The sequence below is a fragment of the Equus caballus genome, chromosome 17 (genome assembly GCF_041296265.1).
Source record: "Equus caballus isolate H_3958 breed thoroughbred chromosome 17, TB-T2T, whole genome shotgun sequence".
Classification (NCBI taxonomy): domain Eukaryota; kingdom Metazoa; phylum Chordata; class Mammalia; order Perissodactyla; family Equidae; genus Equus; species Equus caballus.
This window is the reverse complement of record NC_091700.1, coordinates 39226856-39248338: the sequence shown is the minus strand read 5'-3', so window position 1 is coordinate 39248338 and position 21483 is coordinate 39226856. Positions and strand designations below refer to the sequence as shown.

Sequence of the window (21483 nt, the reverse complement as noted above, 5' to 3'; positions counted from 1 at the left end):
TTGTGTGCAGGTTTTCATCTGCGTGTAAGTTTTGAACTCCTTTGGGTAAATACTAAGGAGCGTATGTTAAGCTGGATCGTACGTTAAGGGTTATGCTTGGTTTTGTAAGAAACCCCTAAACTGCCTTCCAGAGTGGCTGTTCCGTTTTGCCTTGCCACCCATACTGAATGAGTGTCTCCAATGCTCCACATGCTTGTCAGCAATTGCTGTTGTTAGTGTTCCATATTTTGACTATTCTAACAGGTGTGTAGTGGTATCTCATTGTTGTTCAATTTGCATTTCCCTGGAGCCATATGATGTGGAGCATCGTCTCATACTCTTAGTTGCCATTTTTATGTCTTCTTTGGCCAGATGTCTGTTAAGTTGTTTGCCCCATTTTTTAATCTGGTTGTGTGTGTTCTTGTTGTTTAGTTTTAAGATTTCTTTGCGTATTTGTATATTTGTTATTCCTTTATCAACTGTGCCTTTTGCAAATATTTTCTCCCAGTCTGTGGCTTGTGATTTTATCCTCTTGACATTGTGTCTTGTGGAGCAGCAGTTTAAAATGTTAATGAAATCCAGCTTATCAGTTATTCCTTTCATGATCTTGATTTTGCTGTCACATCTAGAAAGTCATGTTTCTAAAGAGGTCATCTCGGTTTTCTTCCGTGTTACTGTCTTCTAGGAATTCTAGAGTTTTGCTTTTGACATGTGGGTCTATAATGCATTTTGATTTCCGTTTTGTAAAGGTGTAAAGGGCCATGTGCACGTTCACTGTCTCGCACGTGGATGTCCAGTTCTTCCAGCACCATTCGTTGATAAGACTGTCTTTGCTCCATTGTATGGTCTGTGCTCCTTTGTCAAAGAACGGTGGAGTATGTTAACGGGCATCTATTTCTAGGCTCTCTGTTCTGCTCCTTTGGTCCATTTGTCTGTTCTTTCACCAGTACCACACTGTCTTGATTGCTGTAGCTTTATAGTGAATTTTGACATTGGCTCATGTCAGTCCTTCAACTTTTTTCTTCTTTGATATTATGTTGACTTTTAAAAAGCTGTTGCAGTTGCGATACGGTCAGAGAAAATCTATATGATATTGCTCCCGTGCACGTTTTTAATGCTTTGTTTATGTCCAAATATGTTGTCTGTTTTCATAAATGTCACTTGTGTGCTCTCAAACAAGATGTGTTCTGTTTGCTCTAGAGAGAGATCGTGTCAGTCTGTTCTTATTTTCTTTGCTCTTTTTGGAAGCTTTTAGAATTTTCTCTTCATTTCCATGGATCCTTTACAGATAATTTTTTACTTCCTTCTTTAACTTTGTGAAATTTATCTTCATTAGTTTTTGAATATTACCTCTTCTCTGTTTTCTTTTTTTTTCATCTTAGTTGTCTTGGATTTCATTTATTTCAGATGTTAGATGTCTTTTTTTACCCACCATATCACACTGCTGTTCTTTTAAATATTCTCTCACTTTATTGTTTTATTCTGTTTCCTGGGAGAGTTTCTCAATGTCATTTTCCATGTCTAAATAATTTGCTGTTCTCATGTATCCACACTGCTATTTATCCCATGACTTAAGTCTTTAACAATCGTCCTTTTACACCTATTTCCTCATGAGGTTTTCCTTATGCTTTCTCATTGTCACTTCGTGCTACTAACATCTTCCCTTGTATCTTTAAGTGTATTTGTCATGCTTATGTTCCAGTATGTTCCAGTAGTTCTACTTCAAATGGTCTATGTTGCTCACTTTGTTGTATTTCTTTTTCAGTCGTTGTACTCCTCAGGTATGTAATTGTTTTGACTTGTGAGCTTTCATTCCTTGTGGCTGTTGGCTACTCTGTCTGGCATCTTGTATTAGAGAAGGGCTAACGTTTTGCTTGGGACCATCTCAGTCTGTGGCTGTTATCTCAGAATAATTATTAATAGTGTGTCCTTTTCACTCTCAGAAGTGTCCTCTCTTGGGTGCTGTATTATATAGTCACCTTTGTTGAGACCTAGGACCTAAGGTGTGTTTTTCTAAGTAAGTTTAATATGAGGGCAGGTGATGGCCCCAGGCGCAGACAGTCTCAGAAACCGTGAAACACTGTGACCACTCAACTCCTGTGGTCAGGATCTGTCACCTTTGAGCTCTTGGGGAAAGCGGCATTTGAGGAGGCATTTGAGGTTGTCACCTGGGGCTTGGGAGACGGAGGAGGTGGAGGAGTGAAGGATCAAGGATTGTTCAGCCCTTCCCTGCTTTCATCAGCTAACCTAATGCTACTCTAATTTTATCCTAGCTACATCTGGGTGGTTGCTACTTGTTTCTGCTGAGAAAGGAAAGTGATCGCTTCCAAGCAACTCAGGGGAGAGGCAAGAACGGTCCTTAAAATTTTCCCTCACACTGAGCCCCTCAAGGCTGCCACCCACTGCCCCTAACCCCAGGCTACCCACCAATTAAGAGACAGCCTTCAGGCCTCTGTCATTTCCCAGGGTTGTCACTCTTGTTATTTCTGGGAATGCATAGTTCCTTAGACTTCTGAAGTTTTGGGAGGAGGATGCAACATGCCGTACCATTTGGTGTCTTGATAGGAACCCATGATTTCTCTGGAAATTATCAGGGTGTGTTACTTTGATGAGAACCTTTAAGTGTATTTGAACTTTAAGATATACGTACTAATGTATATTGTTGCCAGATACAGAGTTAATGAAATTTGAAAGAATTTGGTGAAGAGTGCAGGCTGTCCAAAAATCAATAATATTTGTGCAATGCTGAATATTAGCATGATACTGTGAAGGTGACAGACTCAAAGTGCATTTTGCAAGTGTCTTATTTTGTAGATGAAGAAAAAGATAAATAGAGAAAAGATTACCCAAGCCAGTTTTGAGGTGAAAAGTCTTGATTTTGGATAATATAACCAGATAACGTTTTCTGAGAGGACTGTAGAGAAAAAGAAAAAGAAAAAGAATCATTGTAAACGCATGGTCTTCACGCAGGTCAGAAAATCTTTTAATCATCATTTGGTCATCGTTGACCTTCCTACTTGTTTCTTTCCTACCAGATAACAACCAGGGACTAGGCCCTGACACTGTGTGTTCATTGTTCTTGTGTATTCTCTTTCTATCTATATCTCTGTGTTAGCTCTTACTTGGATGCACCTCCCCATCCCGACACACTCAGATCCCTCTCACGTTTCCCAAATTGATTCCAGAGTGCATGAAGGAGAAACAAAATGGTGAAGAAGGAAGGAGGTGTAATCATGAATGCTATGTCTCCCTTGTTCCCTTCATTCTCTTTCCAGTGGATACACACAGGGACACACAGACACGCACACACGCACATACAGAACCCGGAAACTGTGTCAGAGGTTCCAGTGCTGGACCCTGAAACGGATGCTTTTGTTTCTGTCGTGTTTCCTCGTGACTTTACTTTTTGTGTGCTGCAATTCTGTTGGGAAAAAGAACCTGATTATCTTCCAAAATGTCTGACTCTATTTTTTGTACATGGTTTTTACTCTATGGCAGGGTTATGGATTCTTCCCGAATGTCGTCTGGCAACAGTGACAAGATGGGGTGAGTTGACATGAGTGATCTGAGTGGTGAAAGGTATGGGGGGCATCGATGGCAACAACAGGTTTCCATAAGAGACTATAAGCTTCTGTAGGTAACTTTCTTTCCTGTTGGGCCTAGGTGGCCAAAGGAAGGAGGAGTCATAAGAGGGAGACTTCTTACTCACGGTTTGTTTGTGAGCCTTAGAAAGTAGTAGCCAAAGCTTTGAGGAAACTCTCAGAATGCCTGTGTGTAAGACTCTGCTAGAGTGGGCCAGGAGAGGAGAGAATCCTATTTGGAGCAAGGAGACGGTAGCAGTGGAGAGGGAGCAGTGGAGCTCTCAGCAGAAGAGAATGGAGCTAAACAGACCTCGGCTCCTTTCGTCAGCCTCCAGAGCTCTGCCACCATCTAAAGCTGGTGTCCCGAATGCCAAGCCACCGTCATACTGGAGGGAGCCCGTGCCTCAGACCTGCAGTCATCTGAACCCTGTATGAGGAACAGAAAAGACATACATGATACATGAAGGGTCAGGATGTGGTGGAGGGTGTTGAGGATCAGGAAATTAGGAGGAGCTGGGGAAATGTGTACCTACAACCTGGAGTTGAATTTTGAGCTAAATTCAACCTCGATGCAATTACACGTGAGAGTAAGGTTCAGTAGTGAAGAATTGTATTTCAATATCTTCATTCATTAGGCTTTTTGACCGGCCGAAGATCTTCGTTACAACTATAGAAAGCCCTATTTCTAGGGAAGATTAAAATACTAGTTTCCAAATAACTAACATCCACATAAGTTTTTAGGGTTCAACCAGTTTACCACTTGAAGACTACTTGTAACTAATTGCAAACAAGAGTGTAACTCTATGAAGTCACTAGGAGTCTGATCATATATGCTTTTAATTCTTTAGAAATGACCCCGATGAACTGACAGAAGTAGTCTGTGATGGAACCACCAACAAAAGGTGACGTATATACTCAGAGAGAGAGAGAGAGAGAGAGAATGAGTGAAATGCAGACGCGGCATTATCCATGGGAATGCGGAGTATTCTGGACAATGATTCTAAGATCTTTTCTAAAATTTTGGATCCACTGAGCTAAGTCATGTTTATCATATTCTTAGATGTTAGTCATGTTTATCATATTCTTAGATTCACAGAATCCTTGTTCAAATAAGTGGGTCACATCACTGTCCCATGTAGGAAATCTCAAATGACAGGTTGTTGCATTTCTTGGTGTTTACGTTAACATAGAACAACTCTCCAGGCTCCGTGATGATTTGTTATGAGGACCAAATAAGTGTTAAACACTTAGGACGATGTCTGGCACGTAATAAATACCATTTAAGTGCTTATTAGATGGAACAAAAATTTTCCGTGTACTTAGTCATGTCATCTGAACACAGCGATAATTTTCATTTTTCCTGTCCAGTCCTTATACCTCTCACTTCTTTTTCTGACGTCATTGAGCAGTGTTGGAAGGCATATGGCTCTTGGGAGGAAATAAAAGGAGGTCAGGACTGGAGAACAGGATTGAGGGGAGAGAGGTGCGCCACAAGGATGAGGGCTGGCAGGGCCAGGTTTTGAAGGGCATTGTAGGCTCTGCTGAATGGTTTTGGCTCAATCCTAGTAGCACTGGCAAGGCAATGAGGGGTCATGCTTGAGGCTCTGCAAACAATACAAACTCCAATCGTGAACCGTAGACCTACCAAATGTAGCTTTCTAGAGAGGTAGGCTCTTCTAGAGATGCACTCCTAGACTGTGCATTCCCAGGTATGTGGACATCTTTAGGGGTGATGTCTGGGATGAGGAGAGGGTATGTTGTCTCTGCCGCTATATGGGCTTTTAAGGGCTGGAGAGTCTGTGCAGCTCGATGTTCCCTCTCCCACGTGAATGCTGAGAAGAGTGAGAGCTGACCACAAAACAGGGAGCCGACTCCAGACAGAGTTTGGAGAGACACAGTGAAGATAGCCCTTTGAGTCTTTAGTCAGGAGGTTGACAGAGCAAATCAAGACATAGACTCAATAAGGGGCATTGTTCTAAATGCACTTTCAAGTTTCCTTGGGAGAATAGGTTGAAAGTAGGATGAGTTGAGACAGAAAATTTTTGGTTTTGCAACGTCAGCTTTTTTGTACTATCTCCTTTTTTCCCCAATCTCATTTTCACCAGAACAAGCACCAGGAGAGCTATTTTTGAAACACTTTTTCCATTGTAAGAATTCGAAACTTATGCAGATTTCTAAATTGTGGTAAATGCATGTAACCTAAAATAGATCATCTTCAGCATTTTTAAGTGTGCCATTCTGTAGCGTTAGGTACCTTCATATTGTTGTGCAGCCAACCTGCAGAACTCTTCTCGTCTTGCAAAACTGAAACTCTGTACACATTAAACTACTCTCCCCGTTGCCCCTTTCCCAAGCTCTTGGCAACCACCATTCTACCTTCTGTCTCTGTGAGTTTGACTACTCTAGGTATGTCATGTCAGTGGAATCATGCAAAATTTGTCTTCTTGTGACTAGTTATTTCATTTAGCACAATGCCCTCAAAGTCAATCCATGTTGCAGCGTGTGTCCGAATTTCATTTCTTTTTAAGACTGAACAATATTCCAACACATACAGAAATTTCTCGCAAATGGTTCCAAAAGCTCCAGTATACCCTTTACTTACTTTTCCAATTGTTAACATTTTGTCACATTTCCTTTGTTACTCCCATCATATGGATATGTAGGTATATAGACATAAATCTATCTATCTATCTATCTATCTATAGATATATAGAAAGAGAGAGAGAGAAAGAAAATACGTTTAGATATAGATATACACATAGAAAGAGCTCTCTCTCTCAATATACCTGTATCTAGACCTGATTTTAATGTGAGTTGAGGCAGAAGATGTTTGATAGACACACACGTGACACACACCTTCCTACACACTTAGGCTCTATTCCTGAATCATTAGAGAGAAAATGCAGACCACATACCCTTTACTCCTGAATATTTCAGTTTTATTTTTCTACCTTCAGGGACACCTAACCACAGCACAGTGATCAAAATCAGAAAATTTTCACTTCCGTAACCATAATACGATTACCAGAATTGGAAAATGAAAGCCATAATAGAATATTATCTGATTTATGGTTTACATTGCGACTCACTCTTGGTGTCATACATTCTATGGGTTTGGATAAAAGTAGAATGACATGAATCTGTCATTAGAGTTTCATAACGATGGAGTATTTTCACTGCCCTAAAAATCCTTTGTGCTCCGCCTATTCATCCTTCTCCCCGCCAACTCCTGGCAACCACCGATCTCTTCCTGTCGCCCCAATTTTGCCACGTCCAGAATGTCATATAGTTGGCCTCATACAGTATGCAACCTTTTCAGATTGGCTTCTTTCACAAAGTAACATGCATGTAAGGTTTCTTTTCACAGCTTGATAGCTCGATGCTTTTTAGCGCTGAATAATATGCCGTTGACTAGATGTACCACGGTTTGTTTATCCGTTCATCTGGTGCAGGACATCTTGGTTGCTTCCGCTTTTTGGCGATTACGAGTAAAGCTGCTATCAACATTTGTGTGCAGGTTTTCATCTGCGTGTAAGTTTTGAACTCCTTTGGGTAAATACTAAGGAGCGTATGTTAAGCTGGATCGTACGTTAAGGGTTATGCTTGGTTTTGTAAGAAACCCCTAAACTGCCTTCCAGAGTGGCTGTTCCGTTTTGCCTTGCCACCCATACTGAATGAGTGTCTCCAATGCTCCACATGCTTGTCAGCAATTGCTGTTGTTAGTGTTCCATATTTTGACTATTCTAACAGGTGTGTAGTGGTATCTCATTGTTGTTCAATTTGCATTTCCCTGGAGCCATATGATGTGGAGCATCGTCTCATACTCTTAGTTGCCATTTTTATGTCTTCTTTGGCCAGATGTCTGTTAAGTTGTTTGCCCCATTTTTTAATCTGGTTGTGTGTGTTCTTGTTGTTTAGTTTTAAGATTTCTTTGCGTATTTGTATATTTGTTATTCCTTTATCAACTGTGCCTTTTGCAAATATTTTCTCCCAGTCTGTGGCTTGTGATTTTATCCTCTTGACATTGTGTCTTGTGGAGCAGCAGTTTAAAATGTTAATGAAATCCAGCTTATCAGTTATTCCTTTCATGATCTTGATTTTGCTGTCACATCTAGAAAGTCATGTTTCTAAAGAGGTCATCTCGGTTTTCTTCCGTGTTACTGTCTTCTAGGAATTCTAGAGTTTTGCTTTTGACATGTGGGTCTATAATGCATTTTGATTTCCGTTTTGTAAAGGTGTAAAGGGCCATGTGCACGTTCACTGTCTCGCACGTGGATGTCCAGTTCTTCCAGCACCATTCGTTGATAAGACTGTCTTTGCTCCATTGTATGGTCTGTGCTCCTTTGTCAAAGAACGGTGGAGTATGTTAACGGGCATCTATTTCTAGGCTCTCTGTTCTGCTCCTTTGGTCCATTTGTCTGTTCTTTCACCAGTACCACACTGTCTTGATTGCTGTAGCTTTATAGTGAATTTTGACATTGGCTCATGTCAGTCCTTCAACTTTTTTCTTCTTTGATATTATGTTGACTTTTAAAAAGCTGTTGCAGTTGCGATACGGTCAGAGAAAATCTATATGATATTGCTCCCGTGCACGTTTTTAATGCTTTGTTTATGTCCAAATATGTTGTCTGTTTTCATAAATGTCACTTGTGTGCTCTCAAACAAGATGTGTTCTGTTTGCTCTAGAGAGAGATCGTGTCAGTCTGTTCTTATTTTCTTTGCTCTTTTTGGAAGCTTTTAGAATTTTCTCTTCATTTCCATGGATCCTTTACAGATAATTTTTTACTTCCTTCTTTAACTTTGTGAAATTTATCTTCATTAGTTTTTGAATATTACCTCTTCTCTGTTTTCTTTTTTTTTCATCTTAGTTGTCTTGGATTTCATTTATTTCAGATGTTAGATGTCTTTTTTTACCCACCATATCACACTGCTGTTCTTTTAAATATTCTCTCACTTTATTGTTTTATTCTGTTTCCTGGGAGAGTTTCTCAATGTCATTTTCCATGTCTAAATAATTTGCTGTTCTCATGTATCCACACTGCTATTTATCCCATGACTTAAGTCTTTAACAATCGTCCTTTTACACCTATTTCCTCATGAGGTTTTCCTTATGCTTTCTCATTGTCACTTCGTGCTACTAACATCTTCCCTTGTATCTTTAAGTGTATTTGTCATGCTTATGTTCCAGTATGTTCCAGTAGTTCTACTTCAAATGGTCTATGTTGCTCACTTTGTTGTATTTCTTTTTCAGTCGTTGTACTCCTCAGGTATGTAATTGTTTTGACTTGTGAGCTTTCATTCCTTGTGGCTGTTGGCTACTCTGTCTGGCATCTTGTATTAGAGAAGGGCTAACGTTTTGCTTGGGACCATCTCAGTCTGTGGCTGTTATCTCAGAATAATTATTAATAGTGTGTCCTTTTCACTCTCAGAAGTGTCCTCTCTTGGGTGCTGTATTATATAGTCACCTTTGTTGAGACCTAGGACCTAAGGTGTGTTTTTCTAAGTAAGTTTAATATGAGGGCAGGTGATGGCCCCAGGCGCAGACAGTCTCAGAAACCGTGAAACACTGTGACCACTCAACTCCTGTGGTCAGGATCTGTCACCTTTGAGCTCTTGGGGAAAGCGGCATTTGAGGAGGCATTTGAGGTTGTCACCTGGGGCTTGGGAGACGGAGGAGGTGGAGGAGTGAAGGATCAAGGATTGTTCAGCCCTTCCCTGCTTTCATCAGCTAACCTAATGCTACTCTAATTTTATCCTAGCTACATCTGGGTGGTTGCTACTTGTTTCTGCTGAGAAAGGAAAGTGATCGCTTCCAAGCAACTCAGGGGAGAGGCAAGAACGGTCCTTAAAATTTTCCCTCACACTGAGCCCCTCAAGGCTGCCACCCACTGCCCCTAACCCCAGGCTACCCACCAATTAAGAGACAGCCTTCAGGCCTCTGTCATTTCCCAGGGTTGTCACTCTTGTTATTTCTGGGAATGCATAGTTCCTTAGACTTCTGAAGTTTTGGGAGGAGGATGCAACATGCCGTACCATTTGGTGTCTTGATAGGAACCCATGATTTCTCTGGAAATTATCAGGGTGTGTTACTTTGATGAGAACCTTTAAGTGTATTTGAACTTTAAGATATACGTACTAATGTATATTGTTGCCAGATACAGAGTTAATGAAATTTGAAAGAATTTGGTGAAGAGTGCAGGCTGTCCAAAAATCAATAATATTTGTGCAATGCTGAATATTAGCATGATACTGTGAAGGTGACAGACTCAAAGTGCATTTTGCAAGTGTCTTATTTTGTAGATGAAGAAAAAGATAAATAGAGAAAAGATTACCCAAGCCAGTTTTGAGGTGACAAGTCTTGATTTTGGATAATATAACCAGATAACGTTTTCTGAGAGGACTGTAGAGAAAAAGAAAAAGAAAAAGAATCATTGTAAACGCATGGTCTTCACGCAGGTCAGAAAATCTTTTAATCATCATTTGGTCATCGTTGACCTTCCTACTTGTTTCTTTCCTACCAGATAACAACCAGGGACTAGGCCCTGACACTGTGTGTTCATTGTTCTTGTGTATTCTCTTTCTATCTATATCTCTGTGTTAGCTCTTACTTGGATGCACCTCCCCATCCCGACACACTCAGATCCCTCTCACGTTTCCCAAATTGATTCCAGAGTGCATGAAGGAGAAACAAAATGGTGAAGAAGGAAGGAGGTGTAATCATGAATGCTATGTCTCCCTTGTTCCCTTCATTCTCTTTCCAGTGGATACACACAGGGACACACAGACACGCACACACGCACATACAGAACCCGGAAACTGTGTCAGAGGTTCCAGTGCTGGACCCTGAAACGGATGCTTTTGTTTCTGTCGTGTTTCCTCGTGACTTTACTTTTTGTGTGCTGCAATTCTGTTGGGAAAAAGAACCTGATTATCTTCCAAAATGTCTGACTCTATTTTTTGTACATGGTTTTTACTCTATGGCAGGGTTATGGATTCTTCCCGAATGTCGTCTGGCAACAGTGACAAGATGGGGTGAGTTGACATGAGTGATCTGAGTGGTGAAAGGTATGGGGGGCATCGATGGCAACAACAGGTTTCCATAAGAGACTATAAGCTTCTGTAGGTAACTTTCTTTCCTGTTGGGCCTAGGTGGCCAAAGGAAGGAGGAGTCAGAAGAGGGAGACTTCTTACTCACGGTTTGTTTGTGAGCCTTAGAAAGTAGTAGCCAAAGCTTTGAGGAAACTCTCAGAATGCCTGTGTGTAAGACTCTGCTAGAGTGGGCCAGGAGAGGAGAGAATCCTATTTGGAGCAAGGAGACGGTAGCAGTGGAGAGGGAGCAGTGGAGCTCTCAGCAGAAGAGAATGGAGCTAAACAGACCTCGGCTCCTTTCGTCAGCCTCCAGAGCTCTGCCACCATCTAAAGCTGGTGTCCCGAATGCCAAGCCACCGTCATACTGGAGGGAGCCCGTGCCTCAGACCTGCAGTCATCTGAACCCTGTATGAGGAACAGAAAAGACATACATGATACATGAAGGGTCAGGATGTGGTGGAGGGTGTTGAGGATCAGGAAATTAGGAGGAGCTGGGGAAATGTGTACCTACAACCTGGAGTTGAATTTTGAGCTAAATTCAACCTCGATGCAATTACACGTGAGAGTAAGGTTCAGTAGTGAAGAATTGTATTTCAATATCTTCATTCATTAGGCTTTTTGACCGGCCGAAGATCTTCGTTACAACTATAGAAAGCCCTATTTCTAGGGAAGATTAAAATACTAGTTTCCAAATAACTAACATCCACATAAGTTTTTAGGGTTCAACCAGTTTACCACTTGAAGACTACTTGTAACTAATTGCAAACAAGAGTGTAACTCTATGAAGTCACTAGGAGTCTGATCATATATGCTTTTAATTCTTTAGAAATGACCCCGATGAACTGACAGAAGTAGTCTGTGATGGAACCACCAACAAAAGGTGACGTATATACTCAGAGAGAGAGAGAGAGAGAGAGAATGAGTGAAATGCAGACGCGGCATTATCCATGGGAATGCGGAGTATTCTGGACAATGATTCTAAGATCTTTTCTAAAATTTCGGATCCACTGAGCTAAGTCATGTTTATCATATTCTTAGATGTTAGTCATGTTTATCATATTCTTAGATTCACAGAATCCTTGTTCAAATAAGTGGGTCACATCACTGTCCCATGTAGGAAATCTCAAATGACAGGTTGTTGCATTTCTTGGTGTTTACGTTAACATAGAACAACTCTCCAGGCTCCGTGATGATTTGTTATGAGGACCAAATAAGTGTTAAACACTTAGGACGATGTCTGGCACGTAATAAATACCATTTAAGTGCTTATTAGATGGAACAAAAATTTTCCGTGTACTTAGTCATGTCATCTGAACACAGCGATAATTTTCATTTTTCCTGTCCAGTCCTTATACCTCTCACTTCTTTTTCTGACGTCATTGAGCAGTGTTGGAAGGCATATGGCTCTTGGGAGGAAATAAAAGGAGGTCAGGACTGGAGAACAGGATTGAGGGGAGAGAGGTGCGCCACAAGGATGAGGGCTGGCAGGGCCAGGTTTTGAAGGGCATTGTAGGCTCTGCTGAATGGTTTTGGCTCAATCCTAGTAGCACTGGCAAGGCAATGAGGGGTCATGCTTGAGGCTCTGCAAACAATACAAACTCCAATCGTGAACCGTAGACCTACCAAATGTAGCTTTCTAGAGAGGTAGGCTCTTCTAGAGATGCACTCCTAGACTGTGCATTCCCAGGTATGTGGACATCTTTAGGGGTGATGTCTGGGATGAGGAGAGGGTATGTTGTCTCTGCCGCTATATGGGCTTTTAAGGGCTGGAGAGTCTGTGCAGCTCGATGTTCCCTCTCCCACGTGAATGCTGAGAAGAGTGAGAGCTGACCACAAAACAGGGAGCCGACTCCAGACAGAGTTTGGAGAGACACAGTGAAGATAGCCCTTTGAGTCTTTAGTCAGGAGGTTGACAGAGCAAATCAAGACATAGACTCAATAAGGGGCATTGTTCTAAATGCACTTTCAAGTTTCCTTGGGAGAATAGGTTGAAAGTAGGATGAGTTGAGACAGAAAATTTTTGGTTTTGCAACGTCAGCTTTTTTGTACTATCTCCTTTTTTCCCCAATCTCATTTTCACCAGAACAAGCACCAGGAGAGCTATTTTTGAAACACTTTTTCCATTGTAAGAATTCGAAACTTATGCAGATTTCTAAATTGTGGTAAATGCATGTAACCTAAAATAGATCATCTTCAGCATTTTTAAGTGTGCCATTCTGTAGCGTTAGGTACCTTCATATTGTTGTGCAGCCAACCTGCAGAACTCTTCTCGTCTTGCAAAACTGAAACTCTGTACACATTAAACTACTCTCCCCGTTGCCCCTTTCCCAAGCTCTTGGCAACCACCATTCTACCTTCTGTCTCTGTGAGTTTGACTACTCTAGGTATGTCATGTCAGTGGAATCATGCAAAATTTGTCTTCTTGTGACTAGTTATTTCATTTAGCACAATGCCCTCAAAGTCAATCCATGTTGCAGCGTGTGTCCGAATTTCATTTCTTTTTAAGACTGAACAATATTCCAACACATACAGAAATTTCTCGCAAATGGTTCCAAAAGCTCCAGTATACCCTTTACTTACTTTTCCAATTGTTAACATTTTGTCACATTTCCTTTGTTACTCCCATCATATGGATATGTAGGTATATAGACATAAATCTATCTATCTATCTATCTATCTATAGATATATAGAAAGAGAGAGAGAGAAAGAAAATACGTTTAGATATAGATATACACATAGAAAGAGCTCTCTCTCTCAATATACCTGTATCTAGACCTGATTTTAATGTGAGTTGAGGCAGAAGATGTTTGATAGACACACACGTGACACACACCTTCCTACACACTTAGGCTCTATTCCTGAATCATTAGAGAGAAAATGCAGACCACATACCCTTTACTCCTGAATATTTCAGTTTTATTTTTCTACCTTCAGGGACACCTAACCACAGCACAGTGATCAAAATCAGAAAATTTTCACTTCCGTAACCATAATACGATTACCAGAATTGGAAAATGAAAGCCATAATAGAATATTATCTGATTTATGGTTTACATTGCGACTCACTCTTGGTGTCATACATTCTATGGGTTTGGATAAAAGTAGAATGACATGAATCTGTCATTAGAGTTTCATAACGATGGAGTATTTTCACTGCCCTAAAAATCCTTTGTGCTCCGCCTATTCATCCTTCTCCCCGCCAACTCCTGGCAACCACCGATCTCTTCCTGTCGCCCCAATTTTGCCACGTCCAGAATGTCATATAGTTGGCCTCATACAGTATGCAACCTTTTCAGATTGGCTTCTTTCACAAAGTAACATGCATGTAAGGTTTCTTTTCACAGCTTGATAGCTCGATGCTTTTTAGCGCTGAATAATATGCCGTTGACTAGATGTACCACGGTTTGTTTATCCGTTCATCTGGTGCAGGACATCTTGGTTGCTTCCGCTTTTTGGCGATTACGAGTAAAGCTGCTATCAACATTTGTGTGCAGGTTTTCATCTGCGTGTAAGTTTTGAACTCCTTTGGGTAAATACTAAGGAGCGTATGTTAAGCTGGATCGTACGTTAAGGGTTATGCTTGGTTTTGTAAGAAACCCCTAAACTGCCTTCCAGAGTGGCTGTTCCGTTTTGCCTTGCCACCCATACTGAATGAGTGTCTCCAATGCTCCACATGCTTGTCAGCAATTGCTGTTGTTAGTGTTCCATATTTTGACTATTCTAACAGGTGTGTAGTGGTATCTCATTGTTGTTCAATTTGCATTTCCCTGGAGCCATATGATGTGGAGCATCGTCTCATACTCTTAGTTGCCATTTTTATGTCTTCTTTGGCCAGATGTCTGTTAAGTTGTTTGCCCCATTTTTTAATCTGGTTGTGTGTGTTCTTGTTGTTTAGTTTTAAGATTTCTTTGCGTATTTGTATATTTGTTATTCCTTTATCAACTGTGCCTTTTGCAAATATTTTCTGCCAGTCTGTGGCTTGTGATTTTATCCTCTTGACATTGTGTCTTGTGGAGCAGCAGTTTAAAATGTTAATGAAATCCAGCTTATCAGTTATTCCTTTCATGATCTTGATTTTGCTGTCACATCTAGAAAGTCATGTTTCTAAAGAGGTCATCTCGGTTTTCTTCCGTGTTACTGTCTTCTAGGAATTCTAGAGTTTTGCTTTTGACATGTGGGTCTATAATGCATTTTGATTTCCGTTTTGTAAAGGTGTAAAGGGCCATGTGCACGTTCACTGTCTCGCACGTGGATGTCCAGTTCTTCCAGCACCATTCGTTGATAAGACTGTCTTTGCTCCATTGTATGGTCTGTGCTCCTTTGTCAAAGAACGGTGGAGTATGTTAACGGGCATCTATTTCTAGGCTCTCTGTTCTGCTCCTTTGGTCCATTTGTCTGTTCTTTCACCAGTACCACACTGTCTTGATTGCTGTAGCTTTATAGTGAATTTTGACATTGGCTCATGTCAGTCCTTCAACTTTTTTCTTCTTTGATATTATGTTGACTTTTAAAAAGCTGTTGCAGTTGCGATACGGTCAGAGAAAATCTATATGATATTGCTCCCGTGCACGTTTTTAATGCTTTGTTTATGTCCAAATATGTTGTCTGTTTTCATAAATGTCACTTGTGTGCTCTCAAACAAGATGTGTTCTGTTTGCTCTAGAGAGAGATCGTGTCAGTCTGTTCTTATTTTCTTTGCTCTTTTTGGAAGCTTTTAGAATTTTCTCTTCATTTCCATGGATCCTTTACAGATAATTTTTTACTTCCTTCTTTAACTTTGTGAAATTTATCTTCATTAGTTTTTGAATATTACCTCTTCTCTGTTTTCTTTTTTTTTCATCTTAGTTGTCTTGGATTTCATTTATTTCAGATGTTAGATGTCTTTTTTTACCCACCATATCACACTGCTGTTCTTTTAAATATTCTCTCACTTTATTGTTTTATTCTGTTTCCTGGGAGAGTTTCTCAATGTCATTTTCCATGTCTAAATAATTTGCTGTTCTCATGTATCCACACTGCTATTTATCCCATGACTTAAGTCTTTAACAATCGTCCTTTTACACCTATTTCCTCATGAGGTTTTCCTTATGCTTTCTCATTGTCACTTCGTGCTACTAACATCTTCCCTTGTATCTTTAAGTGTATTTGTCATGCTTATGTTCCAGTATGTTCCAGTAGTTCTACTTCAAATGGTCTATGTTGCTCACTTTGTTGTATTTCTTTTTCAGTCGTTGTACTCCTCAGGTATGTAATTGTTTTGACTTGTGAGCTTTCATTCCTTGTGGCTGTTGGCTACTCTGTCTGGCATCTTGTATTAGAGAAGGGCTAACGTTTTGCTTGGGACCATCTCAGTCTGTGGCTGTTATCTCAGAATAATTATTAATAGTGTGTCCTTTTCACTCTCAGAAGTGTCCTCTCTTGGGTGCTGTATTATATAGTCACCTTTGTTGAGACCTAGGACCTAAGGTGTGTTTTTCTAAGTAAGTTTAATATGAGGGCAGGTGATGGCCCCAGGCGCAGACAGTCTCAGAAACCGTGAAACACTGTGACCACTCAACTCCTGTGGTCAGGATCTGTCACCTTTGAGCTCTTGGGGAAAGCGGCATTTGAGGAGGCATTTGAGGTTGTCACCTGGGGCTTGGGAGACGGAGGAGGTGGAGGAGTGAAGGATCAAGGATTGTTCAGCCCTTCCCTGCTTTCATCAGCTAACCTAATGCTACTCTAATTTTATCCTAGCTACATCTGGGTGGTTGCTACTTGTTTCTGCTGAGAAAGGAAAGTGATCGCTTCCAAGCAACTCAGGGGAGAGGCAAGAACGGTCCTTAAAATTTTCCCTCACACTGAGCCCCTCAAGGCTGCCACCCACTGCCCCTAACCCCAGGCTACCCACCAATTAAGAGACAGCCTTCAGGCCTCTGTCATTTCCCAGGGTTGTCACTCTTGTTATTTCTGGGAATGCATAGTTCCTTAGACTTCTGAAGTTTTGGGAGGAGGATGCAACATGCCGTACCATTTGGCGTCTTGATAGGAACCCATGATTTCTCTGGAAATTATCAGGGTGTGTTACTTTGATGAGAACCTTTAAGTGTATTTGAACTTTAAGATATACGTACTAATGTATATTGTTGCCAGATACAGAGTTAATGAAATTTGAAAGAATTTGGTGAAGAGTGCAGGCTGTCCAAAAATCAATAATATTTGTGCAATGCTGAATATTAGCATGATACTGTGAAGGTGACAGACTCAAAGTGCATTTTGCAAGTGTCTTATTTTGTAGATGAAGAAAAAGATAAATAGAGAAAAGATTACCCAAGCCAGTTTTGAGGTGAAAAGTCTTGATTTTGGATAATATAACCAGATAACGTTTTCTGAGAGGACTGTAGAGATAAAGAAAAAGAAAAAGAATCATTGTAAACGCATGGTCTTCACGCAGGTCAGAAAATCTTTTAATCATCATTTGGTCATCGTTGACCTTCCTACTTGTTTCTTTCCTACCAGATAACAACCAGGGACTAGGCCCTGACACTGTGTGTTCATTGTTCTTGTGTATTCTCTTTCTATCTATATCTCTGTGTTAGCTCTTACTTGGATGCACCTCCCCATCCCGACACACTCAGATCCCTCTCACGTTTCCCAAATTGATTCCAGAGTGCATGAAGGAGAAACAAAATGGTGAAGAAGGAAGGAGGTGTAATCATGAATGCTATGTCTCCCTTGTTCCCTTCATTCTCTTTCCAGTGGATACACACAGGGACACACAGACACGCACACACGCACATACAGAACCCGGAAACTGTGTCAGAGGTTCCAGTGCTGGACCCTGAAACGGATGCTTTTGTTTCTGTCGTGTTTCCTCGTGACTTTACTTTTTGTGTGCTGCAATTCTGTTGGGAAAAAGAACCTGATTATCTTCCAAAATGTCTGACTCTATTTTTTGTACATGGTTTTTACTCTATGGCAGGGTTATGGATTCTTCCCGAATGTCGTCTGGCAACAGTGACAAGATGGGGTGAGTTGACATGAGTGATCTGAGTGGTGAAAGGTATGGGGGGCATCGATGGCAACAACAGGTTTCCATAAGAGACTATAAGCTTCTGTAGGTAACTTTCTTTCCTGTTGGGCCTAGGTGGCCAAAGGAAGGAGGAGTCAGAAGAGGGAGACTTCTTACTCACGGTTTGTTTGTGAGCCTTAGAAAGTAGTAGCCAAAGCTTTGAGGAAACTCTCAGAATGCCTGTGTGTAAGACTCTGCTAGAGTGGGCCAGGAGAGGAGAGAATCCTATTTGGAGCAAGGAGACGGTAGCAGTGGAGAGGGAGCAGTGGAGCTCTCAGCAGAAGAGAATGGAGCTAAACAGACCTCGGCTCCTTTCGTCAGCCTCCAGAGCTCTGCCACCATCTAAAGCTGGTGTCCCGAATGCCAAGCCACCGTCATACTGGAGGGAGCCCGTGCCTCAGACCTGCAGTCATCTGAACCCTGTATGAGGAACAGAAAAGACATACATGATACATGAAGGGTCAGGATGTGGTGGAGGGTGTTGAGGATCAGGAAATTAGGAGGAGCTGGGGAAATGTGTACCTACAACCTGGAGTTGAATTTTGAGCTAAATTCAACCTCGATGCAATTACACGTGAGAGTAAGGTTCAGTAGTGAAGAATTGTATTTCAATATCTTCATTCATTAGGCTTTTTGACCGGCCGAAGATCTTCGTTACAACTATAGAAAGCCCTATTTCTAGGGAAGATTAAAATACTAGTTTCCAAATAACTAACATCCACATAAGTTTTTAGGGTTCAACCAGTTTACCACTTGAAGACTACTTGTAACTAATTGCAAACAAGAGTGTAACTCTATGAAGTCACTAGGAGTCTGATCATATATGCTTTTAATTCTTTAGAAATGACCCCGATGAACTGACAGAAGTAGTCTGTGATGGAACCACCAACAAAAGGTGACGTATATACTCAGAGAGAGAGAGAGAGAGAGAGAGAGAATGAGTGAAATGCAGACGCGGCATTATCCATGGGAATGCGGAGTATTCTGGACAATGATTCTAAGATCTTTTCTAAAATTTCGGATCCACTGAGCTAAGTCATGTTTATCATATTCTTAGATGTTAGTCATGTTTATCATATTCTTAGATTCACAGAATCCTTGTTCAAATAAGTGGGTCACATCACTGTCCCATGTAGGAAATCTCAAATGACAGGTTGTTGCATTTCTTGGTGTTTACGTTAACATAGAACAACTCTCCAGGCTCCGTGATGATTTGTTATGAGGACCAAATAAGTGTTAAACACTTAGGACGATGTCTGGCACGTAATAAATACCATTTAAGTGCTTATTAGATGGAACAAAAATTTTCCGGGTACTTAGTCATGTCATCTGAACACAGCGATAATTTTCATTTTTCCTGTCCAGTCCTTATACCTCTCACTTCTTTTTCTGACGTCATTGAGCAGTGTTGGAAGGCATATGGCTCTTGGGAGGAAATAAAAGGAGGTCAGGACTGGAGAACAGGATTGAGGGGAGAGAGGTGCTCCACAAGGATGAGGGCTGGCAGGGCCAGATTTTGAAGGGCATTGTAGGCTCTGCTGAATGGTTTTGGCTCAATCCTAGTAGCACTGGCAAGGCAATGAGGGGTCATGCTTGAGGCTCTGCAAACAATACAAACTCCAATCATGAACCGTAGACGTACCAACTGTAGCTTTCTAGAGAGGTAGGCTCTTCTAGAGATGCACTCCTAGACTGTGCATTCCCAGGTATGTGGACATCTTTAGGGGTGATGTCTGGGATGAGGAGAGGGTATGTTGTCTCTGCCGCTATATGGGCTTTTAAGGGCTGGAGAGTCTGTGCAGCTCGATGTTCCCTCTCCCACGTGAATGCTGAGAAGAGTGAGAGCTGACCACAAAACAGGGAGCCGACTCCAGACAGAGTTTGGAGAGACACAGTGAAGATAGCCCTTTGAGTCTTTAGTCAGGAGGTTGACAGAGCAAATCAAGACATAGACTCAATAAGGGGCATTGTTCTAAATGCACTTTCAAGTTTCCTTGGGAGAATAGGTTGAAAGTAGGATGAGTTGAGACAGAAAATTTTTGGTTTTGCAACGTCAGCTTTTTTGTACTATCTCCTTTTTTCCCCAATCTCATTTTCACCAGAACAAGCACCAGGAGAGCTATTTTTGAAACACTTTTTCCATTGTAAGAATTCGAAACTTATGCAGATTTCTAAATTGTGGTAAATGCATGTAACCTAAAATAGATCATCTTCAGCATTTTTAAGTGTGCCATTCTGTAGCGTTAGGTACCTTCATATTGTTGTGCAGCCAACCTGCAGAACTCTTCTCGTCTTGCAAAACTGAAACTCTGTACACATTAAACTACTCTCCCCGTTGCCCCTTTCCCAAGCTCTTGGCAACCACCATTCTACCTTCTGTCTCTGTGAGTTTGACTACTCTAGGTATGTCATGTCAGTGGAATCATGCAAAATTTGTCTTCTTGTGACTAGTTATTTCATTTAGCACAATGCCCTCAAAGTCAATCCATGTTGCAGCGTGTGTCCGAATTTCATTTCTTTTTAAGACTGAACAATATTCCAACACATACAGAAATTTCTCGCAAATGGTTCCAAAAGCTCCAGTATACCCTTTACTTACTTTTCCAATTGTTAACATTTTGTCACATTTCCTTTGTTACTCCCATCATATGGATATGTAGGTATATAGACATAAATCTATCTATCTATCTATCTATCTATAGATATATAGAAAGAGAGAGAGAGAAAGAAAATACGTTTAGATATAGATATACACATAGAAAGAGCTCTCTCTCTCAATATACCTGTATCTAGACCTGATTTTAATGTGAGTTGAGGCAGAAGATGTTTGATAGACACACACGTGACACACACCTTCCTACACACTTAGGCTCTATTCCTGAATCATTAGAGAGAAAATGCAGACCACATACCCTTTACTCCTGAATATTTCAGTTTTATTTTTCTACCTTCAGGGACACCTAACCACAGCACAGTGATCAAAATCAGAAAATTTTCACTTCCGTAACCATAATACGATTACCAGAATTGGAAAATGAAAGCCATAATAGAATATTATCTGATTTATGGTTTACATTGCGACTCACTCTTGGTGTCATACATTCTATGGGTTTGGATAAAAGTAGAATGACATGAATCCGTCATTAGAGTTTCATAACGATGGAGTATTTTCACTGCCCTAAAAATCCTTTGTGCTCCGCCTATTCATCCTTCTCCCCGCCAACTCCTGGCAACCACCGATCTCTTCCTGTCGCCCCAATTTTGCCACGTCCAGAATGTCATATAGTTGGCCTCATACAGTATGCAACCTTTTCAGATTGGCTTCTTTCACAAAGTAACATGCATGTAAGGTTTCTTTTCACAGCTTGATAGCTCGATGCTTTTTAGCGCTGAATAATATGCCGTTGACTAGATGTACCACGGTTTGTTTATCCGTTCATCTGGTGCAGGACATCTTGGTTGCTTCCGCTTTTTGGCGATTACGAGTAAAGCTGCTATCAACATTTGTGTGCAGGTTTTCATCTGCGTGTAAGTTTTGAACTCCTTTGGGTAAATACTAAGGAGCGTATGTTAAGCTGGATCGTACGTTAAGGGTTATGCTTGGTTTTGTAAGAAACCCCTAAACTGCCTTCCAGAGTGGCTGTTCCGTTTTGCCTTGCCACCCATACTGAATGAGTGTCTCCAATGCTCCACATGCTTGTCAGCAATTGCTGTTGTTAGTGTTCCATATTTTGACTATTCTAACAGGTGTGTAGTGGTATCTCATTGTTGTTCAATTTGCA

The 21483-nt window shown here is 40.9% G+C and overlaps 2 protein-coding genes across 2 annotated transcripts in view; one reads left to right on the top strand and one right to left on the bottom strand.

Annotated features, from left to right (window-relative positions):
• LOC138918370 (phosphatidylinositol 3,4,5-trisphosphate 3-phosphatase TPTE2-like) overlaps positions 1 to 21483 on the top strand; it is a 159338-nt gene that overhangs the window by 27166 nt on the left and 110689 nt on the right. The window contains exons 12-17 of the mRNA XM_070239622.1: positions 3478 to 3525; positions 4409 to 4462; positions 10545 to 10592; positions 11476 to 11529; positions 17612 to 17659; positions 18543 to 18596. Of these exons, the coding sequence (XP_070095723.1) occupies positions 3478 to 3525; positions 4409 to 4462; positions 10545 to 10592; positions 11476 to 11529; positions 17612 to 17659; positions 18543 to 18596 (306 nt within the window). The remainder of the gene's footprint in view (positions 1 to 3477; positions 3526 to 4408; positions 4463 to 10544; positions 10593 to 11475; positions 11530 to 17611; positions 17660 to 18542; positions 18597 to 21483) is intronic.
• Positions 2826 to 21483, bottom strand: part of LOC138918381 (mitochondrial ornithine transporter 1-like) — a 139371-nt gene continuing 120713 nt past the window's right edge. Inside the window, exons 4-5 of the transcript XR_011427713.1 lie at positions 10938 to 11054; positions 2826 to 3987 (exon numbers count right to left, since the gene is read on the bottom strand). The gene's annotated coding sequence lies outside the window, so the exon portion shown is untranslated. The remainder of the gene's footprint in view (positions 3988 to 10937; positions 11055 to 21483) is intronic.